Source organism: Urocampus carinirostris, chromosome 1 (assembly GCF_059441175.1).
Source record: "Urocampus carinirostris isolate Australia breed hairy pipefish chromosome 1, RoL_Ucar_1.0, whole genome shotgun sequence".
Taxonomy (NCBI): Eukaryota; Metazoa; Chordata; class Actinopteri; order Syngnathiformes; family Syngnathidae; genus Urocampus; species Urocampus carinirostris.
The window spans coordinates 58,414,496-58,438,480 of record NC_142349.1 but is presented as its reverse complement, the minus strand read 5'-3'; the positions used below and the strand labels follow the sequence as shown (position 1 = coordinate 58,438,480).

General features: G+C 38.2%; 1 protein-coding gene and 1 pseudogene across 1 annotated transcript; one reads left to right on the top strand and one right to left on the bottom strand.

Moving 5' to 3' along the window:
* Nucleotides 1-2: 2 nt before the first annotated feature.
* LOC148376387 (uncharacterized) lies at nucleotides 3-23,134 on the bottom strand. The gene is made up of 28 exons (XM_088346641.1): nucleotides 23,090-23,134; nucleotides 22,903-23,016; nucleotides 22,750-22,815; nucleotides 22,611-22,679; nucleotides 20,978-21,046; nucleotides 20,785-20,913; nucleotides 20,637-20,699; nucleotides 18,094-18,153; nucleotides 17,940-18,005; nucleotides 17,763-17,852; nucleotides 15,221-15,280; nucleotides 14,274-14,342; nucleotides 14,132-14,197; nucleotides 13,861-13,932; nucleotides 13,734-13,787; nucleotides 12,539-12,592; nucleotides 11,559-11,633; nucleotides 11,410-11,481; nucleotides 11,304-11,342; nucleotides 9,822-9,887; nucleotides 9,641-9,700; nucleotides 7,881-7,961; nucleotides 7,755-7,814; nucleotides 6,245-6,307; nucleotides 6,070-6,144; nucleotides 5,967-6,006; nucleotides 5,843-5,894; nucleotides 3-3,115 (listed from the first exon to the last, which is right to left on the bottom strand). The coding sequence occupies exons 1-28, from the start codon at nucleotides 23,114-23,116 to the stop codon at nucleotides 1,162-1,164; spliced, it is 3,765 nt and encodes a 1,254-aa protein (XP_088202767.1). The 5' UTR covers nucleotides 23,117-23,134; the 3' UTR covers nucleotides 3-1,161.
* LOC148376388 (U2 spliceosomal RNA) lies at nucleotides 4,095-4,214 on the top strand (annotated as a pseudogene).
* Nucleotides 23,135-23,985: the final 851 nt, after the last annotated feature.

The window sequence follows — 23,985 nt, the reverse complement described above, 5'->3', positions numbered from 1 at the left end:
AACCTCATGTGTTTTTTTTTTCTACCCCACCGAGAAAATGCTCCAGTCCATATATAATGGATCCCACAGTTGTATCCACCCATCTATAGTGTCGGTAAGTCATAGATTAGAAATAAACATTGTGTTCACATTGGACATATAACATTTATTTGTACATGAAGAAAACCAACACCAGTCCATCTCATAAAATGTGAGCGGTATCTTTAACAAGTATGACAAAATGTAGATAACTATAAAAAAATATATCTATATAAGAGATAAGATTGTAACAATTTCCCACTGTAACATTTTAGCTAAAGTACCTGAATTCAAAAACTAGGGTGTTGCTGAGGCTTAAACCACCCAAAATAACTAGGACTGTCTAAAAACTCCTGTGTTTGATCCTTTTTGGACTAAAAGGATCTGAACATTCGATATTCGCTATATCAAAAGGGGGTTGGTTTTCTAAGCAGTCCAGCATTGGATTTTGTCCCAAACACTAAGCCCAAATCATCAAGGTCTGTTTTGAATTGGCAACACTGGTCCTGAAAAAGCCTTCTGAGGTCTACAACAGGAAATTCGACCGAAAGTTGATCAGAATGTTTCAGTCATGTGGAAATCATGGAATTTAAGACCATTTTAATGGAAATTGACCTCTAAAAAGTCAGGGACCGCCGTAAAGTTGCAAAAACGGGAAATAGAAAGACGTAACCTGATTTACGTTTTGTCTAAAAATGTTTACAACTACTTTGGAGGATTCCCTAGAGAACAAAGACTGAAAGACCAAGATCTTGCTGACAAAACCAGACGATTACACATCTTGAGGAGTCGTAAACCCCCAAAAACAAATGATCCAGGTCTAACCTGAAAACATGAGAATTGGTTTCAGACTGAACAACAAAAATATCAGAAAGAAAATGCCTTCCATTAGAAAGTAAAAAAACAAAGTAGGCTTGGGATTTGTCCCTAAAATATTTTGTAGGTTTAGATTGAGATATTTGACTTCAGCTAAAAGTCCTTTAGCAAGACAAAATAACTCAACCTTTCACCGTTTCTCCCAATATGTCAGTTTCCTATTTACATGAGTGCATTCTTTTTCACCCAAAAACCCTACAAAAGCAAGACCAGTTCTTATTTACATACTGTGTAAACTATTATTAATTGAAAGAAAGATCTACAAATCTAAATATAAAGTCCATCATCAAGGAGGACACTGGAATGTCGAGAATCTCGGCGACTGTGTTTCGGCTCTCTGTCACTTCCTGTCCTGTCCCTATCGCTTCCTCTCTTTTCCCTGTCGCTTCCTCTCTTTTCCCTACCGCTTCCTCTCTTTTCCCTGTCGTTTCCTCTCTTTTCCCTGTCGCTTCCTGTCCTGTCCCTGTCGCTTCCTCTCGTTTCCCTGTCGCTTCCTTTCCTTTGCCTGTGACTTCCTGTCCTGTCCCGGTCACTTCCTCCCCTTTGACTCTCGGCGCTTCTTAGATATCGCCTCTCGTCATCTGCGCTCATCTCAGACTTCATCCGGGTGCTCTTGATTCTGCTCATTTGATTTCCGTCGCCGTGGTTTTTGTCCTCATCTTCCGGTCTCCTGTGGTAACTTCTGTGGCTGGCCACGGTCCTGTCCCCTGAATAGTCTTTCTGGCTTGATCTATGACTATGGTATGGACCTTTCCAGTCATAAGTTTCTCTTGACTTGCTTACTTCTTCTGTACTTCCTGTCGTTTCTGTCCCCCAGTCCTTGGCTGGAACTTTGGTGTCTCGTTTATTATATCCACTGCTTCCTCTTTCCTGATTGGGCGCCTCACTGATATTCGCTCCTCCCTCTGAACTTCTCTCAGATTCCGGCTGCCTTCTGGAATCCCCTGTTCTGTTAAGCAGTTCATCCTCTTTGTACTTTTTGTCCTGCTCTGACTTCCTTTGAGGTTCTTTCGTCCCACCCGGCATGTCTGTTCCACCGTCCTCTGACCTTGGTTTGGTTTCTGCCATTTTGCCACGTGTCTCATCCGCGTTTTTTTCCTTCTTTTTGAGTTTTTCCTCCACTTTTTTAATTGCTGCAGACGCTTCTTTCTCTAATTTGTCCTTCCATGCTGTGGTCTGGTTTTCCTTATCCTTGTCGGTTTTGTCGTTTTTCCTGGACTCTTCATTCTTCTCCTTGGAGTCTTCCTCCTTCTCCACCGTTTTGGCCTCCTCAATCTTCATGTCCAGTTTTTCCTCCATGAGGTCCAGCTCCTTCTCCAGTTCCTCCAACTTCTTGGGATCAGACTCTAGGTCTTCGTCCACCTCCACTTCCACCTCTTCAATCTCTTCATATTCCTCCACCTCGATTCCGTCCATGGTCTTTTGCAGCTGCGTTTTGACTTTGTTGAGCTCCAGGAGGCCGTCTTGGAGCTCTTTGCATACATCCCTGATCTTGGACGCAAACTTGGTTTTTGCGCCTTTTCGTAGTTCGTGGGAGTCTTTAGCCAGGAAGAAAACATCCAGGGCCAGGAAGAGTGCCGACATGACTCCAGTGGTGACGCTGATGGCCTGAGCGGCTTTAGCTGCTCCGGCTCCTGCTCCCAAGACCTGCACGGTGCTTATGAGTTTGTCAGTATTGATCATAAGGGCTTTCCCGGCTCGCCCGCCTTCTTTCACCACGTGTTTTATATTGTGGTTCAGGGCCTTCTTTGCAGCACTTTGCGAGTATTTCTCAAAGTCCCACTCCTGCAGGGTGTCTATGCCCTCCTGCACGAAATCCATACACTCTCGGATGTCTTTGATCTGCTCCTGGTAGTCCTGGATCATCTTCTCCACTTTTTTGCGATCCATGTTGGAGTGGACGGCGTCGGTGATGTTGGCCGTTGCCGAAGTGATGCTGCCGGCCGTCGCCACGCCGATGCCGACGGCCGTGACGATGATGGAGGCGCCGAAGGTGAAAGGAGCCAGAATGAGGCCCGTGATGGTCGTCAGGCTGCCGGCCACGCTGGCCACGCCGCCTCCGACTGCAGCCGACACGGTTTTTTTGTGGAACTGGTCGGCCAGGTCGGCGATGGCCAGCAGTTCGAGGATGCAGTGCTGCAAGGACGCCCCCCGCTGGTTGAAAAGGCGCACAAACAGGCGAGCCGCCATGTAGACACGATCAGCCGCTTCCTCCATTGCTCTGCAGAAAATGACAAGAATTGTGTCAGAATTGAAGAAAATACCGTAAATTCAGGACTATAAGCCGCTACTTTTTTCACAAACTTTCAAGCCTGCGGCTTATTCAGTGATGCGGCCAATTTATGTAATTTTTCTAACGGCCGCCAGCGGCGCTCGAGTACAAGAGGTAAGATTTAGACTGCAACTTCTTATCTTGTGCACAAATTAAATTAGCGTAGACATATACTCATCATGCAAATTGCAAAAAAAAAAAAAACACATGACGAAACTCTCAAGCTACACGTATTCGAGCAGTCCGATATAAAAGGAAACTTCACTTAGCGAGCGTGATGCTAGCGTGTTATTTATTAGGGGAGCGTGGGACACCGTCTATATGACAAAGTCTCTTTCCCACACTGAAGGGAGACGACTTTGATGACATCGTTTATAAAAAGGAAGATAAGGACAGTTTGCCGTGCTTATTTCAAGTGCAGTATGTTTTTTTTAACAAAGCTGTTTGCTGTGTTGAGAGCGTGTTGCTAGTAGCGTTTTGCTACCCTTCACAGGCACGGTTTGGGATGAAAGTTGTAATATTATTATTAAAGCTTTGAAAAGTCTCTCGGTGTACCGTCTTTCTTTGTAAATATGTGTAACCATGTATAATATGTATTTGCAACTGTATATTTTTGTAATTTATTTATTTTAGAAACTTATTCTGATATGTTTTGTACGAGCAAATGAGAAAGAAGGGGCGGGGCAAACGCGGGCTGACGGGAAGTGGAGTAAAGGTGAGACGTGTTTGTGGACGCGGCCGATAATAGTGGATATATATTTTTCCCACCCTTACCTTTGGAAATATACACTTTTTTCCTTGGATTACTTTCAACGGCCACCCGGACTCTGCAGGTCTGCATTAAATCATAAGTACCGGTATCATTTTCCATTCAGTTTGCCGGCTGTGTTTTTTGCTCTTATTCGGGTATTGGTTAATTTCGTGTTCCTTAGCTTGGCCTTTGCCATGACCTTTGATTTTTGCAATCCGGAGATGGAATAAGAGCTTGCTCTGTCCACTCCACGCATCAGCCCGGTATTGCAGTACCTCCGGGAACGGTGCATTCGCAATGATCGCAACAAGGCTATAGGGCTAGGACCTTAGCTTAGCCTTTTGGCTGAGAGTAAGTGTCCCGGCTCCTAGGCTTTGTAGCGTATAATGAACTGACCGATAACGGATAATGGATAATGAATAACGAAGATAGATCAATAACCCTTAAAAACCCCAAACCCCAATTTCGTGTTCGAATTGTGTTTTATCAATGTGGGCGCATGCGGCTAATATACAGGTGCGGCTTGTGTATGTACAAAATCTGTTTTCCTCCTGAAATGTGGTGGGTGCGGCTTATAATCAGGTGCGCTCTATAGTCCGGAATTTACGGTAATTGTTGATTTTAGTTGTCATAATAATCCAATTTAAAGTTATTTTCGAATTTCCAGTAGACCCCCGGGAAATGGTGATCCCACCTTACTATGTTTGCACTTCACAGCATTTTCATGATTCCGTGAAGCAAACCAATAGCAGACCAGCGTTATATACGACGTTGACCGATGGCAGACAGGCAGCTTTGAGACTTAATTATGTCCTTTCACACCAACATCGCAAAGTTAATTTTTGAAGTCTTCGGTAACGTCAAATAATTTATTGATGTCATTGAGTGGGAGGAAATGCCATAAAGATAGACTGAAAACCTCTTATTCCACACTGTAAAGTGAAAACATTATTAGGTACGTGTTGTTTATTTTATACATTTATTCACTCATTTTAGGCAGTTATATTCTTTGTGTACTCGCGAAAATATCATCTAAATCATAACAGAATGCCTGAAAGGGAGTGGGACGAAGAGAATTTTTTGTTGATGAGGTATGGTGGGGAAAATGACGTAAAGAGGGGCTGAAAAACATGTTCTTCAACACTATAAAGTGAAAATAGTGTAAGGTGGGGTATTTTTATATCACATAGTAGGCAAAGTGTCATAATGAGCAGCTGAAAATATCTAATTCAAAACTGTAAAGTGCTGTATTGTAATGCCAACTCAAATTGTTGATGAAGCACACGAGATTCTGAACTGTACGAAGACAGAGAAAGGCATTGTCCGAGTCAGTTTAGCCAATAGCTGACCAGCACTTTATACAAGGCCAACTACCTCCCACAATGGCTTTCTCTTCTTCAGTTCACACCTTGAGTAAAAACTTTGTGTGTTACAATACAGTATTTTTAACTGTGACCCCCTCCCCCAAGCCCCCTCTGCATCCACTCGCTAATCCACTTGACCAGCCCAAGTCGTATCAAACCAAAGTCCAATATCTTTTTTTTCTTTAAATCTATATGTTTTTAAGACATATTTATTTATATTAAGTGAGATTACCTCATGTGGGGCCGCTTCTAAAGGTTTATTCATTTTTGTCATGCCAAGGTTTTTGAGTTTTCCCAGCCCTCAGGTAGGTTTCAGATCAGGGGATGGTGCAACACTTTGATCCTTTTTATGATTAAGGGCTATACGAATAATTGTGACCTGACTATACTATTTTGTTATTTTAATGTTTTCATCTGGGGTACTAGGGTTTGGAGCTATTCAACATAGGTTTCTTTCCCCCGCTATACAGCAAGTTTACTTTACGATCCACACCTCAGAACGGATTAATGTCGGGGTCTACTGTATTCCAAAGTTTAATATAATAATAGTAAGTAGCATACATTCCCTCCTCATCTTCTTGGAAATTAGCTGTCTCGTTCCACTCGGCCCAGCCTGTACAGAAAGAAAGTCAACAAGGACCATAAGACCAAGGAGGAAAACACGTTCCACGTTTTTTGCACTTACCTTCAACATTTTTCCACCAATCCATCAAGCCGTCATTCTCCTGAAGAAAATAAGCAACGCTGAAACTTCAACCCAATGATGGTGGTCATAACTTAAAACACACCTCCTCAGAGTCCAGAGGGTTTCCCCCTGCCGAGAATGTTGCCATCTCCACTGGCTGGACTTCCACTGTGCTTTGCTAGGAACAAATTATGTTTATTAACCTTCTTGATGAGCATCTATCATAAAACATTGACACAATACTTTGGTTACACTCTAACAAAAGAAGAAAACCTAACCTGGGTTGGGTTCATCTCCTGCATCTCCACGCTCTCTTCAATGATGGGCATCGTTTCTTGCGCCTGTGAAGAAAATTTACAAGGAAAGGAGTTTTAGCCTAGGAGGTCTAGGAATTCCTAACAATACTGTGGCCCAGATGAGACATCTTGAGGTCATGTTTATTTGTAAAGCCCTTAATCACAAGATGTTTTAAAGGGCTGTTCAGACTACTATGACACCGCCCCGATGTAAAACCTACATGAGGGCAAGGAAAATAGAGCAGATTCCTCCATTGGAAAATACATTTGGGTGTCATCTGCATAGCAATAGAAACTAATAATATATTTGCGAATAATACAATCAAACGGATGTGTATAGTAGCTGAAAAGAAGGGGACCAAGTACTGAGCCCTGCGGAACGCCGCAGGTAACTAAAAGGCACAGAGTTCATAACATAGCATTGTGTTAGATACACAATGCATCCCATCTGCGAGGTAGGATCTGAACCATGAGAGGACAGTTCCTACAAGATTTCGAGATCAGAGGTCACTAACATGGTGTCCGTGGTCAACAGGTAGCACCCTAAGAACACCTGAGTAGCTTGCTAGTGATGGGTCATTGTGATTTTCTAAGGGATTTGATTTCAAACTGGTGTGAGGTTTTAGTGGTTCAGAACCCAATTTGAACCCTTATTCAAATGCCAACAACCCAGTGATAGCATAATAGTAACTCATAAACATAGTGATAAACTTGATAACTTGTTATTTTAGAAATATCAAACCGGTAGTCCTTTGCGCTAATCAGGAACAAAAAAAAGTAGCTACAAGTTTCAAAACATTGGATATTGTAATACATTTCACTTTTTAAAAAAAAGTTCTTTAGCTTAACCGCGTTGGTGACCCCTGCAAATTTGAAAATATGGTCACATTTTTTCAAACCCACAAAATCAACTGTGTTGATAAGGACCTAAGAAATGTGGGTTACATTACGAAATAATTAAATATGACTTATGTTGTTTAGAACAACATTCTGTGATTTTTCACATAAAACCACAGAAAATTGACGGAGCATTTATTCATATTTTCCTTGATAGTAGGGTGCGAAGTTTGTGGTTTCCCTAAAAAGTTGAAAGTTAAATAGTTTCTCTGTTAAGTATGTGTTAACAATGCCCATCTGAGTCCAAAGAGCCTTTATGCTTTGTTTTCCATTCTGCTTTTATCCTACTTTTATCAAGCCTGTCCTAGGCGGAACAAACTCCCAAAAAGATGAAAAAAAAAAAGAGTTTATTTAAGCAAAAAATACACCCAAATCATGTGATACTCTACCGCCATCTCCCGGCTTAAAGTGGTGATTGCAGCCTTGAGTTTCCAAATGCCGTACCCCACCTCAATTCAAGGTTAATTTTGAGTATTTCTCAAATGCTGATCTTTGTTTCGAAGGGCATTCATTCCTCATACTTTTTGTGAGTCTACTCATGATAAACATTACAATTTTCATAATAAGAAATGAAATTAAAAACGCTTTCGCTTACCTGCGATGAGTTGAGTTTTGGGAACTTGGGACGAGTCATCTTGATTCTAAAAGACACGACCTAAAAAGGAGGTAGAACGATCGAGTGAGGTAAAGAATTTTTGGCAGCTACAAAAGAAACACCTACTCGTCTTTTCTTCTTGATGGTTTTCCTTCTTTTGAGCCCGCCGCCTGGAGGTGGCACCGCGTCTTCCTCGCCATCCTCATCCTGCCAACATATGTACAGAATAAGAATTACAATTAGTATCGTCTTTAGAGAAATACTTAGTGAACATTGCTTACAACGGGACTACACGTGGCAAGATAAACATTTAATGAAAACTTTTTTCTTATTTTTGCACAAAGTGAATTTCCTGAAACACTGCATGTCTTTTATAGTTTCAATCTTGCCGATTTTGGCAAAAACTGAAATATGTCAGCTCAAAATATTAGAATTTTATAAAATAATATACTAATAGCAGTGTCTGAAACCCGTAATTGGAATACAGAAAACAAGGAACTTTATCATAATATTTTCATTTTCTGAGACACAATCTATTTACATGCCACAATTTTCCTGGAACTTAAACTACAGAGTCAAATGATCCATGCAAACCCTTGCTTATTTGCCAAAATAAGCCTCTAGTGTATTGGTTGAGTTCTCTGGGACATTTCCATTTTATTTTCTGCCACCATTGCGAAAATGCCACAGTTGTATCCATACTATATAGTGTAAGTCAACACTTCTGGCAAGCCACGTATGAGCACGATATGTAAATGAATGGGAAGCAACAATGGACAAACAACATATTTTTTGCGAAACGACATTGCTCATGGTTACCTGCGTTTGAATTACCGTAAATTCCGGACTATAAGCCGCTACTTTTTTCCCTAACTTTCAACCCTGCGGCTTATTCAGTGATGCGGCCAATTTATGGAATTTTTCTAACGGCCGCTAGCGGCGCTCGAGTGTTGCTACCATTAACTGCCCTGTCAAAGCTATATTATTATTATCAAAGCTTTGAAAACTCTCGGTGTACCGTCTTTCTTTGTAAATATGTGTAACCCATGTATAATATGTATTTGCAACTGTATATTTTTGTAATGTATTTATTTGTATTTATTTTAGACACTTATTCTGATGTTTTGCACAGATGAACGAAAAATGAGGGGCGGAACAAACGCGGGGTGCCGAGTTTAAGTGGGGACAGCTAAAGGTGAGGGACAGACAAGGAAAGAAGAGGGGGTAAAAAGTTGGTTAAAGAAAAAGGAGTTGCGTGAGAAAATGTGTTGATCTGATATATTTTTCCCACCCTTACCTTTGGAAATATACACTTTTTTCCTTGGATTACTTTCAACGGGACCTGGACTCTGCAGGTCTGCATCAAACCTTAAGTACCGGTATCATTTTCCGTTCAGTTTGCCGGCTGTGATTTTTGGACAGTGGACTTTAATGAAGGACATTTAGCGTCAATCGCGGGACTTGCAGTCGGGTTTGGGTTAATTTTGTGTATGTGTTACATGTTTAAATGTGGGCGCATGCGGCCTATATACAGGTGCGGCTTGTGTATGTACAAAATCGGTTTTCCTCTTAAAATGTGGTGGGTGCTGGTTATAATCAGCTGCGCTCTATAGTCCGGAGTTTACGGTACTCTTGCATACGGTGTTATTTGTTTGTCACTACACAAATAAACAATAACTTTAGATTGCTCCAATCAGCAACCAAGAAACAAAAGGCGATTGAATATAAAGGCGCTTGTAAAGTGACGTCGTAATTCCGTGATATACGTATTTATCCGTGGAACTTATGAATAGAAAGAAATCCATGATGCACAGCAGATGTGAAAATTCAACCGTGAAATGGCGAAGGAAAACGGTATAATCTCGTGTGATCTCATCCAATCCAACCTGTTTGTCCGCAGTTTTGGGCGTTCTCTTGAACATGCCGGCGAATCCTCCTTTTTTCTCCTGTTGAGAATTCAAACGCTTGTATCATGTATACGCAAGTCAGCCATACTTACTACTCTTCCTAATGTTTGGTCTCTTAAGGCATCCGTCAATGGCACACAGTCCGAAATCGTGCACTCACCTTGGCGGTGGCAGCTTCGAGGAGATTGACAGAACTGCCTGATAGTTCATCTCCGGATAAGTCGTCCTTGAAGGGAGAAATATGTTAGATTTTTCACTTGTAAGTCACACAACATTTAGGGACAGTATGCAAATCATAAATACCGTATTTTTCGCACTATAAGGCGCACCTAAAAGCCTTTATTTTTTTCAAAAGCTGACCATGCGCCTTATAATACAGTGCGCCTTAAATATGGATCAATATTAAGTCGCAAAGTCTTGTAACTAAGGCAAGCAGCCACCGACTAGATTTTACCCCGAAGGCGAAGTAGTCCACGGTTTATGCTGGGATTTATATACCGGCGTTTCATTTCCCAACCAATGCGTCAATCATCATTTGAATCAGTCACTATTGGCTAAAGTTATTCGGAGGTAAAGGGGGCGGATCCTTTTGATCATTTACAGGCTCGCATAGGCTAAAGGGGCGAAACAAAGCCTGCAATTGGCCGAAAAAGATGAATGTGAATCACACGTTGGGTTGCGCTACGGCATAGAGAAAACATTTTTTACTATTCTGTATTTGTAAATATTTTACTCTCCTGGATTTACTACACTCACCGGTTGTGGGGAGACCATGGTTACGTATCATTATTGAACGTGATGGCTGCAAGAGAACTTAGGTGAGCTATGCGGCATTTTATTTTCCCTGTATCTAGTTTTAGTTTTTCCTTGACCTCATGCAGGTTTAAGATCAGGTGAGGGTGTAATAATAGTCTGGAGTAGTCTGTGGTCTGTGCAGCCCTTTGAGACTCCTTGTGATTAAGGGCGAGACAAACAAACACGACTTGACATTACTTTAAAACTGTTCAGTTTGTTTAAAGCTAAAATTGTTTTGTATTTTATAATTTCTTTGTAGCTCTGTGAATATTTTTTATTTATATTTCATGTGTTTTTCAGGGATCCCTGCAAAACATGTGACATTACTAATTATTAATCAATTTGGTGCATTATGTCTTTATTTTATTGAAATTATATAATTTAAAAACAAAAAAAATCTGAGGATCTGGAAGTCTCAGTGAGCTGAGCCCAAGAGCCAGTTTTCTAAATAGAGCAGACCTCTTGGGTGTGACCAGTAAGGGGTGGTAAGGCTTCACATGACAACACCTCAATGAACAGTCCACAGAGCAGGTCTGCTGGCGTCATTTTCAGGCACTTTTTATGTTGTGTTTTTTTTTTTCATTTATTGCGTGGTCTATAGAGTCAGACTGCCAAGAAACAGGCAACTGCAACATTTTCAAACAATTTTAAGCACTTCACCAAAATTACAAACATTTTCCTGACCTTGAAAACACAACATTAAAATTTAAGGATTTCAAGCACCCGTACAAACCCTGCATATAAATTGTTCCCACTCTGTGAAAAATCACTTCACATGGGTGTTTATGGAAATGATTTGCTGCAAAATAAATCGAGGGAATATTTAGTTTGTAGTCCTAAAACTCACCTTATTGCTCTCGTCTTCTTTGTCATCGCTGAGAGGATCCTGCAAGAAAAACACGACGTGAGTTTTCAGTTGCCTACAAAAGTAAAAGGTGGTCTGATGAGGTCACCTGAGTAGCAATGGAGCGAGCCGCCGGTTTGGGAGACTTTTTGAACATGCCCGCAAAACCTCCCGTCTTTTCCTGTTGATTCCATTTTGTGTCACAAGAATTGAAGTGGGTCGAGCATGAAGAGTTTTTATTTTTTTATTTTTTAGTACCTTTGGTGTTTTTTCGTCTGTTAAATTTTCAGTGCTGGCCGATAATAATTTTTTGTCGTCATCACTGTTTGAATCCTAGGAGAAACAATACAAATCATAAAAAATAGAATAAAACTACATACAAGGACGCTCCCCTACTTACGCCCATTCGACTTATGAAAAACGGTAGATACGAACATTTTTTTCGAGATGTCGAAAAATATCCGGACGTTGCCGCAATTTAGATTTTGTATAGTGTGAACCTTTTTCCAAGTACAGGACAGTGTGGTAGCGCTGTGAGAGGTCACCCAGCATCCACCCCGAAGAAGAAATCCGGTTTTTAGTTCGTGTGTAAACATACGACGTGTACTGTGTCTCTAGCGCACAAAGAACTTTCACGTTTTCATTGTTTAATATCTCGTGCATCCATTCAGTATGGTTGGTGTAAAGCGTAAAGAAATGAAATGAAAAATGAAATGATGTGCATTATAGGTTCAGTGTCTTACCCAAGGACACTTCGACATGTAACACGGAGGAGCCGGGATTCAAACTGCGATCTCTTGATCCCAAGACGAGCGCTCTGCCTCCTGAGCCACTGCCGCCCCTCATTTCATGTCATTTAATTTCATTATATGCAAATGAAGAAGAGGCGAGCCGTTTCTTTTTAAATGAAAGTGGAATAAGAAAGCTTGATGCGGTTGAGAAAATGGTCGGAACGCTTTCTTCGGCCACTTTTTACCACGGAGGAGGACCTCTTCAAGCGCATCTTCCAAAAGTAAGTTAAACTCAACTTTATTTTTCTTTATAGAGCATATTATTTTTAGTACAAAACAATACAGGTTACCTTTACAAGCTTTAAACATACTTATATAAACCTTAAACATACAAAATATAGCACGGACAAACTCAACTTAGGAACGAACCTATCTCGTTCATAAGTAGGGCAGCGTCTGTATGACAACGACAAAAAATAAAAATAGCGATAATATTAGAGTTTTAACCTCATCGGGAGCTTTTGGAGCTCTCTTGAACATGCCACTGAAAATGCTTTTTTCCTAAACCAAGAAAAAAAAAGACGATTATGAAATACACAACAAAAAAAGAAACAAAGCAATCCAAGAATATAAATGAAACAAAATGTAAAGAGATTTAAGTCTCAAAATAACAAACCATTTTATTTAATTTGAGATCATTTTAAGACGGAAATATTTTAAACCTCAATTGTATTCAAAAATGCATTTAACATTTAAATGAAGTCATTTAAAAAAAAAAAAGTTTATGAGATGTGACAGTGATGTACCAGCTGTTTTATTTAGATAAAAAACACAATATCAGACCATTAAAGTATTGTTATTATCAATCACATATTTTCAAAAACACACAAAAATTTTGGAAAAAAATATAAAAATATAATTTGAAAATGCAAATTCAAACCAAAAGCCAGGAAAATATGTCTATATCATTAAAAAAAACAAATCTCAAATTCAAACAAAATGTACATAAACAAACAGAAATATCGATACAACTTTAAGTTTATTTGCATTTCAATCATACTTATTTAGCTAAAAACACTAAAAAATATCTTAAAATGTATTGATATAATTGTAAATAACAATTTAAATAAAAGGCAATTAAATAATTGATTTGGAAATACAAATACAAAATAAATATTTAGATAAAAATACAAACAAAAATCATAGAAGATTAAAATATTGAAATAAACTTAAAATGCAAATTAATTTAATTTTAGATAAAACCCCAAAAAAAAAATATTAGAAAATTAAAATATTGATATAACTTCAAAATGCAAACAAACTAAAATATATTTCAATTTAAATACAAACAAAAGTAATCACATCAATACTAATACAAAAATATGTTTGGACAAAACAACAAAAATAATAGAGTAAATAATATAAATATTGTATTTTAAAAATACATTTAAATAAATTTACATTTATTCAGACAATAATACAAGCAAAAATAATGAATCTTAAGTGATCTAATGAACAATTTAGAGCTGAAAACAACAATACTATGATTTAAATTATAATAAAAATAAATATATATATATGTATTTTTCAATGTGACCATTTGCCGTTATATTTAAAAAACAGAAAAATAAATATTAGTATCTGAATAACAATAAAATCCTTTAAGAATTAAAGATGACTATAATAGGGCTTTTCACCTTACCTTAGCGTTGCCATTTTCCGACAAATTGTCGTTACTTGCAGACTTCTCTTTGTCCTGGAATGACAAACATGTGCGATTTAATATATTTCAAAAGCGTGGAACTTATAACTATATAAAACAAACTCACCCGTGCACCCTGATCATCTGCAGATGCTTTGTTTGCACTTTTCTTGAGGCCGCTAAAGAGCCCCCCTTTTTCCTGCACGTCATAACAACAGCGTCCCCCATAGGTCAAACATGGAACATTTGAAATGAATTATAAAATTGTCTTAATTGACAATAATAAGAAAGTAGTGAAACATTGTTTGCGACGAGATTAGACACGGCACTCCGGGGTATACACGTAATAAAGACTTAAAAGAGAAAAATAATATAAAAGAATGTCAGAATTGTCCTACCTCATCATCCAAGTTGTCAGTGCTGGAGGATCTTTTGAAGAGGCCGGAAAATCCTCCTTTTTTGCCCTTAAGACACAATTGCAAGGTCAAACATAAACCTGGCAAAAGCATAAGTTTTTATTTTAACTTATTATTTTGGAACCTTGGGGACGTTTTCAGTCAAATCCTCAATGCTCCCAGATGTCACCGCTTCACTTTTGACCACAGCTTCCTATTATCACAACATTCATTTTTAAACGTTTTCCCAAAAAATAAAAGCACAAATGATTTTTGATTGCAGCACCTTGAATGAATGAATGAAAACTTTTATTTCGAACATTAAAATAAAAACAGGACAAAAACAATGAGTCAACAACAAAATAATGTCACATAACATGTTCGAAAAGGGGTAGTCAGAAGCAGATGCTTATTTTTCCTACCCCTTTATCTTTCCTATTAAATACATTTTACAAATCCTCCTTTCCTCTTATGTCTAATACAACAAAATCTCATGGATATACTTATTACATAGGTCAGATATCAATAATTATAATAATTACAATAATCACAGATTTTATACACTAATCTTCGTAATAGCCTTCCCTCAACGGCATGATGCGCCTAGTTACCAAATGTCACTGCGGCACCAATGATAATAACAACAATAAAAATAAACAGTTCGGATATAATAATAGCAACAATAACAACAAGTTAACCATAGTTTTAAACGCAGTATTTCCAATCTCCCTCATATCTCATTTTCTTCATCCCTGTATTTCGCCAGTAATGCTTTTTTTGTATTTAAATTTGAACACATGGATAGTTGGACATTGTTTGATCTCATCTTGTAAATTATTCCAAAGTTTGACTCCACACACAGACACACACATACTTTTCCTGGTTGTTCTCACCTTTGGGATTTTGAATTTACTACAGCCCCTCAAGTTATAATTTCCCTCTTTCCGAGTGAATCATTTTTGTATGTTTTCGGGCACTATGTTTTTGATGATCTTAAATAACAGTTGTGAAGTGAAAATGTTTATTAAAATCATCCAATTTTAATAATTTGGACTGCATGAATAAAATATTGGTATGATCCCGATATCCTACCTTGTCGCCCTCTGCAGGCTTCTGGGGCTTCTTGAACATGTTGCCGAATTTATTTTTATCCTATAAAAGAAAATATATCAAAGAATAAACTTGACAATACCGAATTATATAAGGATTTGATACTCTTTCCAGGCTGATACCGATACTCAACTCTTGATTAGTTGTTGATGTCATTACCAGATACTAATATCAACAATGGGCAGCACGGCGGCGCAGTGGTTAGCGCTTGTGCGGCACAGTTTGTATGTTCTCCCCGTGCTTGCGTGGGTTTCCTCCGGGCACTCCGGTTTCCTCCCACATTCCAAAGACATGCATTTCAGGTGAATTGGCCGGTCCAAATTGTCCCTAGGTGTGAATGAGCGAATGAGTTGTCTGTCCCTGTGTGCCCTGCGATTGGCTGGCAACCAGTTCAGGGTGTCCCCTGCCCACTGCCCGATGATTGCTGGGATGGGCTCCAGCCCCCCGCGACCCTACTGAGGATAAGCGGTGCAGCTAATGAGATGAGATGAGATGAATATCAACAACACACAAAATCAAAAATCAATTCCCACTTATCTTCAAAAAAGACATTTTTAGAGAAATACCTTGATATTCTAACATGATTTATTATTTTTTGATGCAGATACTGATAACAAAACGATATTTGATTAGTTGTTGATGTTGTTACCAAAGACTGATAAACACATATTCCCTCCCGCCATTATTTTGTGGATACCAATACCAGATGCTGGTATCAGCAACACAAAAAAAAAATCCCTTCCCACTACCCACAACATTATATTTGATTAGTTGTTGATATCGATACCGGATGCTTATATCAGCAAGCCAAATAATTACATTCTCGTTCTCCTCAAAAAGCATATTTGATTCGTGTTTGATGCTGATACCGGAGACTCATAACACTTCAAAAAAATATTTCCTGTTCCCCCTATAATAATATCTGATTAGTCAATGATACCGATACCGATAACACAAAAAAAGAAAACACATAAAATGATATTTGATTAGTCTAAGACAGGGTTGTCAAACAGGCGGCCGGCGGGCCGAATCAGGCCCGCTAAGGGATTGAATCCGGCCCACGAGACAACACTCAGAGAAGCTCAAGAAAAAAACGAGCTGCATGTTGAAATATGTCCACCTGATGTTGCCAAGGCCAGGTACCTCTCACAAAGACGCTGTACTCTCTCTTTTCCTCCCTATTTCTCTCTCTCTGTCTCACTCTCTTTTTCACTTTCTGTGTCTCTCTTCTTCTCTTTCTTTGTTTCTCTTTGTCTCTTTCTCTCGCCGTGTCTTTTCCCTTCTTTTGCTCTCTTCCTTTTTTCCTTTTCTCTCATTTTCTCTCTTGCTCTTGCTTTCCCCTCGTCTCTCTCTCCCCTTCTCTTTTCTCTCATCTCTCTCTATTTGTCTTTGGATTTCTTTCTTTATCTTTGTTTCCCACTCTCACAATTTCTCTATTCATTTTGTTTCTCATGTTCTCTCTCACTTTTCTCTCTGTCCGTCTTTTACACCTTAGGTGGCAGTAGCTCTGGTGTGTGTGAATGAGTAAGTGTAAAGCACACTGTAAAGCACTTCTTTGTCTCACCCTCTCACTTTATCTCTCCCTCACTTTCTAGTATTTCTTTCTCTCCATTTTTTCTTTCTCTCTAATCTACTAGTCAGGACCCAGTGAATTTTTGTTCTATCGTGTGGCCCCCAGAGTTAAAATGAGTTTGACCTCCCCTGGTCTATGATGCTGATACCACACACAGATATCAGCAACATAATACAACTCCCTTCCCACTTCCCAACATATTAAATTAGCCGCTGATGGCGATACCAGTTACTGGTATTAATAACACCGAAAATTCCCTTCTTGCTATCATAAATATTAATATTGTTTAAGTGTGGATGCCGATGCCATAAATCGATATCAACAAGCAAATGTTTCCTTCATGCTCCACCCAAAATTATGTTTGAAAAGTTAGTGATGCTGATACCGTTAACTGATATTAACACAAACAATTCTCTTCTCCCTCCCCCCAAAATTATATTTGATAAGGGGTTGATGCTGGTACTAAATACTGATAACAGGATAAATTATCTTCCTGCCCCCCCCCCAAAAATATATATATATGATTAGTTGTTAACAATACCAGATACTGATATCAAAAACGCAAAAATGTCCTTCTTGCTCTTCTTTCCAAAATGATATTTATAATGAAACAATAATTTCCCATAAAATCGCAAGAAGTAAATGGCAATTTGTAATTTCACTAATTTTAAGTTCCTGATTATAAAATTGCCACTAGAGGGCTTTGTGATTGTCGCAAGCACTATATATGATACCTTAAATTAAGTCTGCTATCAGTAGTCACCTACTTCTATAAGACGCAAAATTTAATGTTAAAAAACAGAAACAAAGTATCAAATTAAAAAGGAAAAAACACAAATGAGTAAACTAAAGGTTTTATATACCTATATATATTTTCACTTGAAAAATGAATTTCTTGAAAATTATTTCAGAAAAAAAAAAGAAAAAAAAAAAATCAAGCAATAAATTTACCTTGGAACTACTTTTCTCGGCCACATGGTCACCGACTGCATGCCTGGCAGTGACCTCGTCCTTGCCCTCCTTTTCCTCATCTTCGCCATCCTCAAAATCAAAATATTTGATTTATTCAATTATGAAAGTACAATTTATATTTAAAGAAATATACATATATCTAATGCATATACCCACTGGTGAGTCATCCCGTTCTCTGGGTGTCTTTTTGAGGAAGACGCCAAAGAGCCCCCGATCTTTCTCCTGACCCCGCCCACAAAAAAGACATGACATGACTTAGATGGATGAATGAATGGATGAATATCAAAATATGAAAATGTCCTCCATGTACCGTTTTGCCCTCTGCTAAATCCTCGATGCTGGCTGACAACTTTTTCTCTGCGTTCTCGCCCTGTAAATTGCAAAGTGACGATGAGAACGCTCGCATTTGATTTCACATACATCTTAATATAATTTAGTAAATTCCGCAAACGCATATAACTCATATTTAAATTTATTTTTCTTTACTGAAAACACATTCATAGCTATCAATGGCAGTCACCATTACATATTCTACCGACTTTATATTTATACAAGCATATACAGTGAAGAAAGTAAGTATTTGAACACCCTGCTATTTTACTATTTTTCCCACTTAGAAATCATGGAGGGGTCTGAAATTTTCATCTTGGGTGCATGTCCACTTTGAGAGAGATAAACTAAAAAGAAAAATCCAGAAATTACTATGAATTCTTTTTTTAACGATTTATTGTGTGATACAGCTGCAAATAAGTATTTGAACACCTGTGTATCATCTAGAATCCTGACCCTGAAAGACCTGTTAGTCCGTCCATTAGAGGTCAACCTGCACTCCATGTGTCATCCATCCTAATTCAGATGATCCCGTTTGAGGTTGATAGCTGCCAAAGACTGTCCACCCAATACAATCAGTAAGACTTGAACTTGTAAAATGGCGAAGACCAAATAGCTGTCCGAAAACACCAGAGCAGTGTTCCCTCTAAACTGCGCGCGTGCGCAATTGCGCACTGCTCGCACATTCTCAGCGCACAAAAAAAATCTAGCCAGCGCACAAAAATGAGGGCTCAAAATTACTAATTAAGAAGGGACTTAAGTCAAAGTTACAGTCCATGAAGGTAAAAATACACGGGTTCCCCTGACGTTGTGTCCTAAATGCGGTATTTTGAAGTTAATGTCGAACGAAGTTGAAAAGTAAAGTCAGTAGAGCTTGTCGAGAACCGTCTTCTTCGGCTCGGCTCACCAAAAGGAACCGGCTCTATCGGGTCCAAAACGGCTCTTCAGGTTGTTTTTGCTTCTTTAATCCCAACATGACCAAATATTATGTAAAATTATGCACAAAATGACATAAAGGAATGGGGGAATAGAACAAAAAAGAAAAAAATACCAAAATGAAAAAGTAGTGAAAAGCTGAGAAAAAAAGAAAACTAAAGGAAGAGAAAAAAAGAAGGAAAAATTTAGAAAATAGACAGAAAAAAAGAAAAGAACGAAATGTAGGAAAAACATAGAGAACAAAAAGAAAAAAGTAACAGCTCTGCAAAAATAAACACAATGAGAGTTTTTAAAGGAATTTTTAAAAAAAGTAGAAAAAAAAACCAGATAAAAGAAAAGTTTGTGTTGCATTCAAATAATTTCCAATTATATCAAGTGAATCTTGTTGCCAACATTGTACTTCCACTAAAAAATGTGATTAAGTACAGTTCTGTATCCTACAACCGACTAAATAAGCCCCCCAAAATGTTAATATTATGCGACAAAATGTCGGAGATAAAAAGAAATGGATATCTTGTGAAAGAATTGTAAGAACAAACGACGTTTGTAGGCCATACAACCTTTGCAATACTACACGAGTCAATTAATTCAAAAGAGAGAAATAATTTTGCATTGCCGGAAACTCAGCAAAATGTAACTTGATGTCAAGTTTTGGACATGTTTGATAATTAATTATCTTGCCGCACTGTTGTTTCAAGCAATACTCACCGACTTTGTGTGAACGCTCAGAGCCGTGGAAAATTAGAGGGAACATTGCACCAGAGACAAAATTTTACACCTCACAAGGCTGGAAAGGGCAACGGAGCAATTGCCAAGCAGCTTGGTTGAAAAAAGGTCCATTGTTGGAGCAATCATTAGAAAATAGATCAATCTCAATCAGAGTGGAGCCCCATGCAAGATATCACCTAGTGGGGTCTCAATGATTCTCAGAAAGGTGAGGAATCAGCCTGGAACTACACGACAGGAGTTGGTCAATGACCTGAAAAGAGCTGGGACCCCCCTTTTCAAGGTTACTGTAGACCTTTCCAGCTTTGTGGAGGTGTAAAATTTTGTCTCTGGTGTTTTTGGACAGCTGTTTGGTCTTCGCCATTTTACAAGGGAAAGTCTTACTGATTGTATGGGGTGGACAGGTGTTTTTATGCAGCTAAAGAACTCAAACAGGTGTATCTGATTCAGGATGATACATCGAGGTGGACTTCTAATGGGCGGACTAAAAGGTCTTTTAGGGTCAGAATTCTAGATGATACACAGGTGTTCAAATACTTATTTGCAGCTGTATCACACAAATGAATTGTTGAAAAACCATGCATTGTGATTTCTGGATTTTTCTTTTTAGTTTATCTCTCTCACAGCAGACATACACCTACGATGAAAACGTCAGCCCCCTCCATGATTTCTAAGTGGGAGAGAGAGCAAAATAGCAGGGTGTTCAAATACTTATTTTCTTCACTATATACACATATATACGCAGGGTGAACAAAAAGCGTATACTTAAAAAGGAAACTGATATCCAATTTTAACAGACTACTTAGATTTTAATGAAGAAATATATTTCTAGAATCATCATATCATATTACATGTGTTTACCTGGTCAGGCTGAGAAGCTTTTGGCGTCCTCTTAAAGAATCCACTGAATATTCCTCCCTTTTCCTGAAAATTATTTTCTTCTATCATCACTTAAACGTGAAAAAAATAAGCACTTGCAAAAAAAATTAAATAAATGAAAGAAACTCACCTTGTTTTCTTCAGAAGCCCCGTCGCTGCCGATCGAGCGCTCGTCATCTTGTGCTTCTTCATCCGCGTTGGAAGAGTCAGTAGTTCGCGGCGACTTCTTAAACATTCCGACGAATCCGCTTCCTTTCTCCTGACACATGCAAACAGTTGTGACGTTCTACCCTCGTGCTGTTCCAGTCTCCGAACAAACCTACTTTGTTTTTTGTGACATCGGAAAGACTATCATTACTCGCCGACAGTTCCTTCTGAGCGTTCGTCAGTTCCTACAATAAAAAAACACTTCTCATTATACCTGCACACAAATATTTCAGATTTTATTAATTATATAATAACAAAATAGTACTAAATACAGTAGACCCACTGGATACTACTGTACATGCTATTCAAGGTGATATTGTCGAAAGAAGGGGATAGAAACTGATGGCAATTTGCTAATGCTAACCCCCAGTTCCCCAGATGAAAACAAATCAGGGTTCCTACAACTTAAAGCAAGTTCAAGACTTTTTAAGCCTTTTTGATGCCATTTGAAATCAAATTTAAGATCAAGTCAACAAAAGGATACAATTAAAGCAAACAAACAAAACAAAAAAAAAACAGGAAATAGAGACAATTGAAAAAGTATGTTATTGTTTTTTTTTAAATCACATTTTGGTCCAGTTGAAAACTTTCCATCTGAAAAACAACCCACGCCAAAGTTTTAGACATGGACATAAATAAATAAAAATAATGTTTACAGTACATTGTGGATCCTCAGTCAAAACTTGAAATACGTATTACAAAAAACTCTTGTGCTACATTCATGAAGCATTTTATCATGACGCATGATAAATGACTTTTTGTTACGGTGAAAAACCTTTTTGAAAAACATAATAATGCTATGTTCATGATCAATTTTGAGTTTAGCATCATATAAACAAATGCTTGGAGGAAAAAACGTACTCTCCGGATGAGGACAATTGATAGATATTACTAAATCGTTATGTTTACATTTTCAACTTTCAAAAATTGGATTTAAGACTTTTTAATGCTAATTAAGGCCTTATGTTTACAATAATGAATTCAGTGCCTTTTAAGACTTTTTTTCAGCAGGAACCCCGATTAATATTGGATATACATACTCATGTGTAATATGATCAATAACAATATAAATAAATATATATGTAAATGAAAAAAAAAAACATTCAGTGAGATTTTCCAGCGAAGGTTACAAACTAGGGGTTTTGGCGTGGTATTAGGGATTCATAAGTTTTCCAGCTAGGGTTTTTAACTTAAATTAGCGTTTTAAAGTGTTCATAGAGTTTCCAGGGATTGGCCCGATATTATGGTGTTAAAGAGTACGCAAGGATTCCAGCTAGAATGCTTTCTTCATAATTGGTAATAATCTCAAAACAATGTTATCATGGTTATGTTTATGCTTCTTTCTTTAGCACCACTGCCTTGGGACCCATAGCGAAAAATACAATATAGACTATAGTATTGTACCGTCAATGACCAAAGCCATTACAAAATACACAAGATTCTGAACTTAACGAAGAAAATGCATTGTCAGAGGGAATTCAGCCAATAGCAATTTTCATTTTCATGATGCTGTGACGCAAACCAATAGCAGAACAGCATCTTGGATCACGTTGACCAAACTTCGAGCCGTAACCACATTCGCAATGACACCGCAAAGTTCGAATTTCGTACATTTTTGGAGACATGAAATAATTTGTTGACAATCTTGTAGTTTAAAAAAAAATGCTGAAAAAACATTGTATTCAACACCATAATATGAAAATACCCAAAGGTGGGACAATATATCCCAGGGGTCCATTTTGTTTTCACCTGGGCTGGCGTCTCTTTGGGAGTCTTAGGAGGCTTTCGAAGGAAGGCACTGAAAAACCCCGTTTTCTCCTGCAACGAAAAATTCCCACACTAGAATGTAAGGAAGATAAAAATGACAAATATGAATCTGCCATCTTACATCTGAGGAAGTCTTCTCCGAGAGATTGTCGCTGCTGTCAGACAGATCGCCACGGAGCTGCTGCTCCTGAATGACAAAATCCACCAGAATTTCTCAAAAAAAAGATACAATGTTTGACTTAAATCTTCTGATTAAAATTAAAAAATGTTTGACCTCGTCCTCTGCAGGCTTTTTCTTGAACATCCTGTCAAAAATCCCAGGCTGAGATTGTTCCGACGTTTTCTCGTCTACTTCGGCTTCATCGGAATCGGAGTCCATTTTTCCCATCTGGTAAAAATAAAAAAGCTTTGAATTAGAGGGACCAAAAAAGGTGCGAAATGAAAGAATAGAAGTAATTTACCGTCACTAAAGGAGGCTTCCTGAACATTCCGGCTAGCCGACTGCCAAAGTCCTAGGGAGAAAATAAAAAAAACAATACTTCATTACTTTATTTCGCTAAATTGCGATTCAGTCTAGGGCTTCAAACTTTATTTAGCTGTTGGTTCACAACTTGGGTTAAGACTCGGCTAGGCTTTCAATCTAGGGCATTAAACTTGTGCTAAGGTTCAAACTTGGGAGTTAAACACAGCCTATGGTTTCTATCTAGGGCAGTGGTCTCCAACGTGGTGCCCGTGGACAACAAGGTTACCCCCCCTTTGAGAAAAGCTGAGGTGCCCTTTGAAAATAGCTCACCAGTGCTGGGTCATTGTAATTTTCAAGTAAAATTATTTATCTAATGTTTAACAGATCTATTTAACCATACCTCCGATAATTAACTTGATAATAACATAGTAAAAACATAGTCCAGTAATACCATGATGATTTATTTTAGGAAAGCTTATCAAACTGGGTGCCTTCGCACTAATTGGTAACAAAATATCTCAGCTTGAAAAAGGTTGGAGACCCCTGATCTAGAGTACTTAAGTAATGCTAAGGGTAATTGGAGGGTATTAAAATTCAGCCAAGTGTTTCAAACTAGGGTTTTAGACTACACGCAGGTTTTCGAACTGTGGTTCTAAACAATTTCAATTTCGGGTTTTAATTTTAGGTTTTAAATTAACCCAGGGGTTTTAAAATCACCCAGGGGTTTGAATTTTGGTTTTAAACTCAACCTAGAGTCTCAATTTTGAGTTTTAAACTCACCCCAGGGTTTTAAACCTCGGCTTTAAACTCAACCTAGGGTTTCAATTTTTAAATGTTCACACTAGGTGTCATATTAAAGGTTCTAAAGGCAAGCGAATGATAATATTTAGGGTT